General features: G+C 40.9%; 1 protein-coding gene across 1 annotated transcript in view; it reads left to right on the top strand.

Annotated features, from left to right (window-relative positions):
* The first annotated feature begins 398 nt into the window (after positions 1 to 398).
* RASGRF2 (Ras protein specific guanine nucleotide releasing factor 2) overlaps positions 399 to 11,235 on the top strand; it is a 272,235-nt gene continuing 261,398 nt past the window's right edge. The window contains exon 1 of the mRNA XM_032277037.1: positions 399 to 1,257. Within this exon, the coding sequence (XP_032132928.1) occupies positions 970 to 1,257 (288 nt within the window). The 5' untranslated portion in view covers positions 399 to 969. The remainder of the gene's footprint in view (positions 1,258 to 11,235) is intronic.

The raw sequence follows: 11,235 nt of genomic DNA, 5'->3' as shown, positions 1-11,235 counted from the left end.
GTGTGTGAATGTGAGTGAGCACATCAGTGCGTGCATGTGTGTAGTTGCCTAAGTGTGTATCTGTATGTGGGTTTATATTTTTGTGCACACGAACGCACATTGTGGGTGTATTTCTATGTATTTGTGTGTTGTGACTGTGTATTGTGAGCATTGTGTGAATGTGTATTTGTGTGTCATGAGTGTGCCCGTGTTTTTGTGCAAATGTGCGAGCATTGTGTGCATTTGTGAGTGTATATTTTTGTGCATCTGAGTGTGTGTGTTGTGGATCTGGGTGAATGTACTGGTCTGCGTGTGTGTGGGTGTGCGTGTGTGTGCGCGCGTTGTGCGCGAGTGTGCGAGCGCGCGTGTGAGCGGGTGTGTGGTGCGTCCGGGGGCCTCCACCTTCCCGATCCGCCCCATCCCGGCGGGCGCCTGAGCAGAGGCAGTAGCCCGGGCCGGGGCGGGCGAGGGAGAGACGCGCGCTGGGGCGAGCGGGCTGCGCCACCGCCGGCGCCGCGCCGACTTTGCCCTTTAAATCGCTCTCCAAGCCGATTACAGCTGAGCTCCCACGTGACGTTTTACCTTCTGTCTCCCGGAGCGCGTTGCCCGAGGACAGTCCTTTCCCGGCTGCCGCCCCAGCCCGCCGCGGGGGCTCGCCTCCCGCAACTTTGGGCGAAGCGGCGGCCGGCTAGGGCGCCCTCGCGGGGCCACGCTCCACGCGGGCGTCAGAGGCTCTGGGGGCTCAGGGGGCTCGGCCGCGAGGGTGGCGGTCAGGGCGGAGAGCGTGCCCCGGCCCCAGCCCGCGCCCCTGGCACCGCGCGCCGCCGCCTGCCGAAAGCGGCCGGGGTGCCCTGAGCGCGGCGTTGGGAAAGGGGGCGCCCTTCGCTGGCCGGGACCTGAGCGGGCGCGCCCTCGAGGGAGCCGGCCGGGCCATGGCCGCGAGGCAGGGGTGAGGCGGGCGGACGCCCGCGCGCCCCGCGCGCCCGCACCATGCAGAAGAGCGTGCGCTACAACGAGGGGCACGCCCTGTACCTGGCCTTCCTGGCGCGCAAGGAGGGCACCAAGCGCGGCTTCCTGAGTAAGAAGACGGCCGAGGCGAGCCGCTGGCACGAGAAGTGGTTCGCCCTCTACCAGAATGTGCTCTTTTACTTCGAGGGCGAGCAGAGCTGCCGCCCAGCGGGCATGTACCTCCTGGAGGGCTGCAGCTGCGAACGAACGCCCGCGCCACCCAGGGCCGGCGCCGGGCCGGGAGGCGTCCGGGACGCTCTGGACAAGCAGGTACCGCGTGCCCTCCCTCTGCGGTGTCCCAGCCTTGGCCGCCGCACTCCCTTGCAGTCCTAACCCGGGGTCGGGGGTCGGGGGTCGGGGGTCGGGGGTGGGGGGCGGGGGGTCGGGGGTCGGGGGTCGGGAACAAGTGCCGGAACAGTGCTCCGAAATCCTTCCGCAGCACCAGTGGCGGGACATCTCCGTGCGCCACCCTATCTTCATCCAGGAATTCTCCCATCTCCACACCCCTCCACCCCACTGCCAAGTGATGGGTCAGAATAGTGGCCCCACTTGCTTTCAGGACCCTGATAGAGGTCGAGTTGTTTCAGCTTCTCTGCCAACCGTCCATTGGTTCTCTAGACCTGGCTCGCAAGAATTTTGTCTGGAGACTTCTATCAACACCTGTTGGGTGTAGATTGGCAAGACGGAACTAACTTATTTGGAAAAGTTTGGTTTCTGCCATACCCGGCTGGCGCGTGTAGATTTCTTTGCCTGCAGATGTTTGACCACTGATTGAGCTGGGTACAAGCGGGGCCTCCAAGCCGGACAGACACTTTCTGTTGGCCATTTTCAATCAGTCTTTGTGATTTAGGTCAGTTTGCCTTGCTAACATTTGACCTGCTGGGTCTAATTATGAAGTTAAATGTGTATTCATATTCCTCAGGATTAATATTTGGTAGCCACATTCTTGCTATGTTTAAAAATGTGGGCATTTTTAAAGAACACTTCTGTATTTTTAAATGACTGCTTTGAAAATGAATGCGACCTTTTAATTCTGGGTCATAATTTTATTAGTTTTGCTGTGTGCTCATGGCCGCGGGGTGGGAGAGAAAAACGCTTTCGGTCTAGTCATCCCAGCCCCCCACTCCTGCAAATACAAAATTTGTATTTTTTCAATCACTATTTGGTTATTGAAATTAAAGCAGACTAATTTTATGCTCCCTATGTTCTCATTTCGCTTCTCGATCCCCACCTTGATACAAAAAAGGCCGATTGTTTTTGCTATTGCATAAAAATATTTCGCAGCTGAATTTTCCATGTAAGTCAGATCGGATTGCATCTGCCGCAAACCACAGAGGCTGTGGGAAGTGCTAGCAATGGAGTGATCCATAAGATGCCTACCTAACCCGTTGGGGCTCATAAAACAATGTGTAAAATTAAGAGGAGTTAAAACTAGACCAACCAGAAGTTTGATTTATTTTCACTATAAATCATTAACAGACTTAACTTTTTATAACACTTAGAAACCTGAAATTTTAAATATGCTCTTTAGTTTCTGAGGGCTTATTCAGAGTCATTTGAAAAACTGATTTCCAACTTTATAGTTACAGGTACTAGAAATATAAACATAAATTTCAAGTCATACATTTTAGAATTTAATTTGGGAGAAGAATTTTGAGGAAACATTTTTTCCAGGATTTTATATATATATTCTATTGGTGGATTTTTTTTTTTTTTAAAGATATGTGTTCTAAGGCCCCACAGGAACCAAAATGAATAGGTTTCTAAGTGTTATTATGTCTAAAGTAAAATAGGGTATTTTAAATTACTTGGGATATATATCATTTACTTAACCCCAAATTATTTTCTTTGTATTTATATTAACATAAAATAATCACTTTTGGGGTGTGTGTGTGTGTGTGTGTGTGTGTGTTTTGGAGTTAGGTGTGGGAGTTGTTACCTGTTACAATTCATATGTCTCTCTTACTTGTTAACGTTATATGGAAATCAACATTTTTCTACTTGGAAAATATCTGGACTATAGTCTTCAGGACTGTTTTCTTTCTTGCATAACTTCCAAATGGTTTGACTTTCATGCCACTTTCTAATGGTTGTCCTAAACAGACCATCTAATGAAAAATTTTTTTTCTCTTTTAATGACCATACAAATGATGAGTCCTTCTCAGTCATTTTCTGCATCTTCAAGAGGTTAGAAATTAGAATGTTTGGTGTTTGTAGATAAATCTAAGATGTAGAGAAGCAAGCATTCCAGAATGGATTAGGAGCTGGGTTGGGAACGCTTCCAAATTTTGTCTTGCATTAGATGTGCCTCTGTGAGTTGGGTTAGCTTAGCCGACTGATGCTTTTATCTGGCACTGCCAACTGGGTGTCTTTGAATAATTAAGAAGAAACTGAAAATAAGAAACAAGGAGAAACATTCTACCTTAAATCTACAGTTTATGCAGTTGGTTCCCTTTCAGCTAATTTATGTTGCTGAGGTGCTCAGATCATCCAGTTACATCCAGACACGAAGGATCTGTGGAGGATATGAGGAGATGAGCACATCCCAAGGTCTGCTTCTCCTTGTATGCTTCTGGAGCTTTCCATGTCAATGTCTCCCTCAATGCTATCAACACAGTTGAAGTTTAGGGCTTGAAACAGGACTTAGTGAGGCAGAGTCATTTTTCTTCACCAAGTTTCCATGTTATTTCTTTAAGCACATCTCTTAATCAATCTCTCTCTCTCTCTCTCTCTCTCTCTCTCTTTTGGTTAATGAAATCTCTGTTTCCTAATATGTAAAAATTAAGAGTTTGGCTAAGCTGATGATTTCCAGGTACCTTCCAATAATGACATCTTCTATTTCTAAGGTTGTGACAGACAGTGTGAGCTTTTTGCAGTGTGGAGACTGTGAAAGACCATTTCACAAGATTCAAAGATTACCAGTGTTTGTAATAAATACTGCATCTGAGAAGCCAAGGACAAGCAGGTGATTGAAGTGGACATTCTGATAAATTAGTTAGGTCAGAAGATGTGCAAATCTATAGTAACATCATTGCCTGAGGCAGAGACTTTCTTATTAATCACATTGGAGGGCAACATATTTATTATAATCTCCTTGACAGTTACAATAGTTGATGTAATTCTTGCAATAAACTGCCTCTAAGCATTCTTGAGAGCTTAAATGCCGCCTCTCTTTCAAATAATTTTTATGCTTATTAATTGTGTTTTTAGGTAAGTTATGAGAAGAAAACACCCATTGGTTTGCTTCATCTAAGTAATAATTCAAAATAAGCTGGTTGACAACAACAAAAAATCATTTTATTTTTGTACTTGGACTTAAACAGTTTCCAGTTAAGCAGAAAAAAGAAAGACAATTTTTACTTTCCAAATATGCTTAGGTTGTAGGAATATTTGCATTGCTCTATTTTTTTCACAGTGTTCTCAGATTTCACTTTGATGAGTCCTTGGAGGATTGCAGGCTCTCTTACCAGCCTTCCATACTGACTACTTCTTTGGGATAGTAATGGTGATTTACTCAAAATGAGATCAGTTAAAAACAATTTTAAGTAATTTATTTTCTCCAAAAGTGTTGTTCCTTTTCTTAAAAAATGTGTCCGGTGGCACTTCTTTCTGGTAAAGCTCCATTTGTGGAAAATGAGGACCTTCCCTTTTGTTCCAGGTGAAGGAGAAAGGGAAGTTGTATTTAGCAAGTACCTTCTGCATGGTAGGCTCTGTGCTCTGGGTGGCTGTTATCCTCCATAACCTCATCTAATTTGAACTTCAGCTTTTGGAGATGATGCTTATTAACATCATCATTATTATTACCTATTGCTGACATTGAAGCTCAGAGACTTCTAGGGAGATGATCAAAGTCCAACTGAAGATATGGAGACTAAATAAATAATGTGAAAGAGTTCCTTACTAAGACTAGATTTAAATCCACTGAGCAAATCTGAATGGATGGGGGTTTGGGGTTATATGATGTGAATCACTGTTTTGTTTGTTCTTATTTCCTTTTCAAAACTATTTAAATGACAGCTGTAATTCTTAAGAAATATAATTGCAGATGATTACATGTGCAAAGAAAAATGAGATTTATTTTTAAATAAGCAGTTTCACACGACATTCCTTTACTTCAGGAATTCATTTACTTCAGAAATGGGGTACCTTTAAAAATATTTGCAATTAGGGTGAAGGTACACATCCTGGTTAGTCTCCTCTGTTTAAGTAGCAGGATCTGCCTTGCCTATTAGCAGGAGAAGACATGTAGCAACAAAGCCACCTTGATTCTTATTTTGCTGGTGATGTTCAATGTTCTGTGTAGCCTAATTTCACTTGTTTTGGGGGTAAATATATCTTTAGCTCTGGAGGTTTAAAGTAGACAGTTGTATTTGCGCTGAATTAAACATGTTGGTTTAATTTTAAAGGGATTAAAGGCTATGTGATTTCCTGTCACTTCATTACTTGATAGTCATTTTAGCCTTCCTAACTTGACCACAAGCAGAGGATTTTAATCATGCGAATGAATTAGGCTGAGCTGCGTGCAAGCTCTGAAATATTTGTGGGAGATGGAGAGTATGGATGGTCGATTTTCATGCTACTTCATGTTGTTTAATCATAACCAACTAAATATATTCTTTTCAACTTTTGCTTACTGAACACAAAGGGAAATGTAATAATGATATTTGCTAAATCTTGTGCAACATTAAAAAATATAATTTAGGGAACAAAATGATTTATTACTTAAACTTTGTAATTATCCTTCTATTTAAAGTTAAATGAAGAAAAAATCTCGTGGATTAGTAAAATTGAGTTATTTTAATTTTGGCTACACTAAGCCTTACTATTTAGATTATTGTGTAAGAATTCAACATAAAAAAACTCCATCCCTGATGTGACAGATGTTTTAATACATAAAAATACATTCTTGTTGTGAGCAATTATTTTTCTGTGGGTTTCAATAAGTGATAACTAAATGCACTATTGAGGGGTAGAAAATATTTTTAGTGTTATAACAATTTTTTCCTTCTTTTGACAATTAAAAAATAGAGAAATTTTTCTTATAGTGGGTGATAAGATCTAAAGTATGTGTGATAAGCAATTGTTTCTGGTTTTAGCAAAGCAAAGGTCAATGGTTTGTTAAAACAATTGTTGATATCGCTGTCTGTTTAATGCAGATTATATTTTGAAATTGATTTTTTCTACATTTATAAATACTACTTAAATATGTATGCCACAGTCAGTATAATTTTAATTTTTTGGAATGCAAAAACTTAAGTCTTTATGATTATTTTGTAATGAAATTAGATTGACCAATAATACGGATTTGCTCAGGTCTTAAATTCACATGTTTGAAGTGGCTTTCTGTTTTTATACCTATTTATTTGTTCTACAAGAAAGGGTTGTGTGTGTGTGTGTGTGTGTGTGTGTGTGTGTATGTATGTGTGTGTGTGTAGTGTTTATTCAGTTTTTTACTTTGTGCCATTGAATATTAAACATTTGTTAGGCAATTATATATTGAAGTTTGCAGATTTTGGTTTGTATCATTAACATTTCAAGACCTGAGTTATAAATCCAATCTGTCTACAGTTCGGGGAGATTTATTTTTCAGGACTAAGGATATGTAACGATTCTGTTAAGTTACTCACAATATAAATTCCTCTCTGAAATTAGTCTACCTTAAAGACTGTAAGTAGTAAAATTTTATTGATATTCAAATGAAGCTAGAAATGATATTTGTTAAGTATCAACACAGCACTTTGATAAATGTTTGATTATTTTATAACATTTGCCATTTATTCTCAAATCTAACTGCTATTCTAAAATTATTCATTATATTTTTTATTGGTGTAACTTAAGTTTTACCTGATTTAGAAGTTATAAATATATGAATTTGGTTCTGCCAAAGGGAATATGTTAGCATTTTTGCCCAAGGATTTAAAAATGTAATTGTGTGTATATTTAGAAAAAAAAAAAAAACAGTAACAGGTTTGTTGTTGTTGTTGTTGTTGTTGCAGAAAATATTGGCATTTTTCTGTAGGTGGAACAGAGAGGCAGAAAGCACATGTACTCACAGTTTAATTTTTTTACTGGCACTTGAAAAACTAGTGATTTAATGAAAAATAAGGATCAAATCATTTTTCCTAAAACTTATTACAGTGACTACAGAATCCTCCCAATGTAATTTTAGAAAAAAGACAGAAAAAAAGTAATAATTTTGAGTTGGTGTGTGTTTATTTAACTTATATACTACAATATTTCTTTTCTTTGTTAAAAAAAACTGTAAAGAAAGAAATGAGAAAGTTGGGAGATCTGCATAAGAATAATTTACAGCTTTTGACTAAGTTAATCAGAATTTTAATTCTTTTAAGATTCGAGAAGATAAGGATAAAACGTTTAAAAAAAAAAAAAAAGCAATACTTAACAAAATTTATTGGCCGAGATTCGTGGCTCACGCCTATAATCCTAGCACTTTGGGAGGCTGAGGCAGGTAGATCACAAGGTCAGGAGTTCGAGACCAGTCTGACCAACATGGTGAAACCCCATCTCTACTAAAAATACAGAATTAGCCAGGCGTGGTGGCGCATGCCTGTAATCACAGTTACTCAGGAGGCTGAGGCAGGAGAATCGCTTGAACTGGAGAGGTGGAGGTTGCAGTGTGCCAAGATCGTGCCATTGCACACCAGCCTGGACAACAAGACTGAAACTCTATCTCAAAAATAAACAAAATAAAATAAAATTTATTGATTCTTTAGTGCTTAATTAAAAAAAAAATCAAACCACAATTTCTGTTTTTGGCTCTTATGATACTTACCAATGTGACATTGCTAAGACCTGTGGTGATGGAAACAGCAGGGATGTGAGTGGTACTTTTTATTATTTTGAGGGCACTGAAATATTTTATTGTGTCATTGTCTGATTTAATTTAGAGAATGCCTGATTCATTTCCTGAACTGTATTTATGAGCCCATGCCATTTGTGTGACTAATGCAAACAGTGGGGTTAGTTCTTTCAAATAGAGGGACTGTTGGAAAGCTAGGAGGTTTCCTGTATTTAGCAGTGTGGAAATGGGGAGGCGATAACTTGGTCTGAGGCTCAGTAGATAACATTATAATTGATTACAAAAGAAGTCATGATGAGATAATATCAGTGATTCATAGGAATAGGAGGTCACTCATACTCCATATGAATTTAAGAATATCAGTTTCTAGGTGAGGTGCTGGTATTATGTATGGTTTAGTTCAGGATTTAAACTGCATGGGATTCAGTCTTGGCTCTGCTACTTACTAGACACATGATCTTGAGCAGTTTCTCTTTTTAAGCCTGGTTCCCTGCCTGGAAGATGGGGATCATGATAGTGTCTGCTCCATTAGGTTGTTGTGAGGCTCACAGGCAATATCCCAGGCCAAGCTCTTGGCATAGAGCTAGCACACGGTGAACAGTCAGCACATTTGCCAGCTAATATCGTTATTACTCTCTTTGATATTCTTTTTATTTTCATTATTAGGATCACTTGGAAAGTATTTTCCTTCATGACCAGGTGCAGTGACTCATACCTGTAATCCCAGCACTTTGGGAGGCCAAGGCGGGCAGATCATGAGGTCAAGAGATGGAGACCATCCTGGCCAACACGGTGAAACCCAGTCTCTACTAAAAATACAAAAATTGGCTGGGCATGGTGGTGTGACCTCTAGTCCCAGCTACTTGGGAGGCTGAGGCAGGAGAATCGCTTGAACATGGGAGGCGGAGGTTGCAGTGAGCCAAGATCACACCACTGCACTCCAGCCTGGCAACAGAGTGAGACTCTGTCTCAAAAAAAAGCACACACACACACACCCACACACACACACACACAAAAGTAATTTTCTTCTTTTCCCTTTCAAAAATACTTTAATACCCACAAAAGAGAATGTTTCATGGAATGCCGACATACTCATCTTCCAGCTTCAGCATCTTCAGCTTTCCGCCATTCTTGTTCTGTCTCCTTCCATGCACACATTTTTTTCTGTTAGACCACTTTAAAGCAAATTCCAGACATTGTATTATTTCACTTGTAAATAAGGAAGTTTTTTTTCCTTTTTGGCACAGCACTTGTTTGGTACTGGAGATTGTACTGGATATAGCTCTGAGAAGGACCCTCCTGGAAAGAGTTTGTAAGGAGTTGCTGTTAATAATGTGTGCTATTATAATGGTAGCTCTCTTTTTGTTTCTTCCATGTTGTAATAAAGGAAAAATCTTAAGACAATGGTTTTGAAGACATACAGGAGATGGAATTAGCTTTTAAATAAGTCCTAGTATGTTAAATCTTAAAGAGAAGAAAGTTTGAAATCAATTACAAAGATTGAGATGGAGTCTTGCTCTGTCACCTGGGCTGGAGTGAAGTGACACAATCATAGCTCACTGCAGCCTTGAACTCCTCAGTTCTAGCAATCCTCCTTCCTCAGCCTCCTGAGTAGTTGGGACTGCAAATGTGTGCCACCACACCCAGCTAATTATTTATTTTTTTGTAGCGTTGGGGTCTCCCTATGTTGCCCAGGCTGGCCTCAAATCCTGGCCTCAAGCAACCCTCCTGCCTTGGCCTCCCAAAGTGCTGAGATTACTGGCGTGAGCCACCTTGCCTGGCCAAAATGAATTGTTTAACCATGATCATGGTGTAAATTATTTTCATGGTTTGACCCCACTGTAGGGGACAATTAAGTCATTGGTGATTCTCTTATTGAGAGATCTTTTTCCATTTATCCATCTCCCCCAGCTGTGCAGCACTCTTATTTAGAATGAAGGACAAGAGTTTCCTACACAGATGCCAATAATGCTGCTTCTCACTCTGTGCTTTGCACAGCTCTGCTACAGTGAGGACATCATTGATAAGCCAATGTTTCATCCAACTTTCACAATCAATTCTGAGACCCAACAGCTGGTCAATATTATTTTAGGGCAGTTACTAAGCTTCATTAATCAAGTGTGTAGTTGGCTTTTTCTAGTATTGCTAAACTTGTCTAAGGTAGTTGGTTTCTGTTCTATGACTGATTGCTTTAGGCCCTTTTGATTGCAAGGGAGAGATATGAACTAGAGTTGTCTTGAATAATGATCACCTCTGAGTGTTGGGGGAAACAGCGGGAATATTATCAGGCAATATAGGGGTGAGTAGTGCTCTCTATGGGGGCCTACCTCTTCTTTGGATATTGCTGCTGGCCAGCCTTTCAGTGTTTATCCCCATTTGCCTTCTCACTGAGCCTTTCTTTCCTCATAGGTTTTGTTTCCCCTAACTTCAGGTTGCCATATTCGCCATGGTACTAACTCAGTGTTGTGGCCCCTTTTCTCCTGCTTCAGTTTTCGCTGCAGCATCTCTCATATCAGGGCCATATTCTTGTGGGAGGGAATGTGATTATCTCTGTTCAGATGTTAGGGCCAAACAAAATCATCAGTCCCTGACCAGCCCGTGGCTTGACTGCCGAACAGCAGGGGCTGTGGACGAGGGTGTTTCATGGAAAGTTCAGTGAGTATGATAATCATTGTTAACACACCTAGAGCATTCAGCAAGCTAACTAAGATTACTTTTACCAAACTAATGTTCATTCATTGTGATAGGCCACATTCTTTCCTTTCAGTAGCAGTTTTACACCCTCGCCTTATCAATGAGATTTTTACAATAATACACCATTTCTGTCCTCTGGTCCTGTACCGTCACCTGTACCGCCCAGGATCCACATTCAAAATTTTCTTTACTTTTTTATATTTTAAAAATTATTTACAGTTGTTCTTTCAATAATACATTAATAAAGCTATTTTTCAAAATGTAGCATACATCAGAAAAATACACACATCATAGGTGTGCAGCTTGATGAGTTTTCACAAAGTGAATATTTTTGTAATCAGCACTCAGATCAAGAAATTAACATGATCAGCCCTCCAGAGCTAACTTTATGTCTGTTCCTCTCTATCACCCCAACCATGGGTGGCTGCCATCCTTAATTCGTGACACTGTAGTTTGCTTTTGCCAGTTTTCGAACTTCCTACTTATAGACTCATGCAGGAAGTACTCTTTTGTGTTGGGCTTCTCTTCCTCAACATCGTATTTGTGAGATTCATCCATGTTGTTCCTTCTTCCCTCCCTCCCTCCCTCCTTCCTTCCTTCCTTTCTTTCTTTCTTTCTTTCTTTCTTTCTTTCTTTCTTTCTTTCTTTCTTTCTTTCTTTCTTTCTTTCTTTCTTTCTTTCTTTTTCTTCCTTCCTTCCTTCCTTCCTTCCCTCCCTCCCTCCCTCCCTCCCTC

This window comes from Sapajus apella, unplaced genomic scaffold, assembly GCF_009761245.1.
Source record: "Sapajus apella isolate SASKATOON/1434 unplaced genomic scaffold, GSC_monkey_1.0 scaffold1, whole genome shotgun sequence".
Lineage (NCBI taxonomy): Eukaryota > Metazoa > Chordata > Mammalia > Primates > Cebidae > Sapajus > Sapajus apella.
This window is presented reverse-complemented; position numbering and strand designations above follow the sequence as displayed.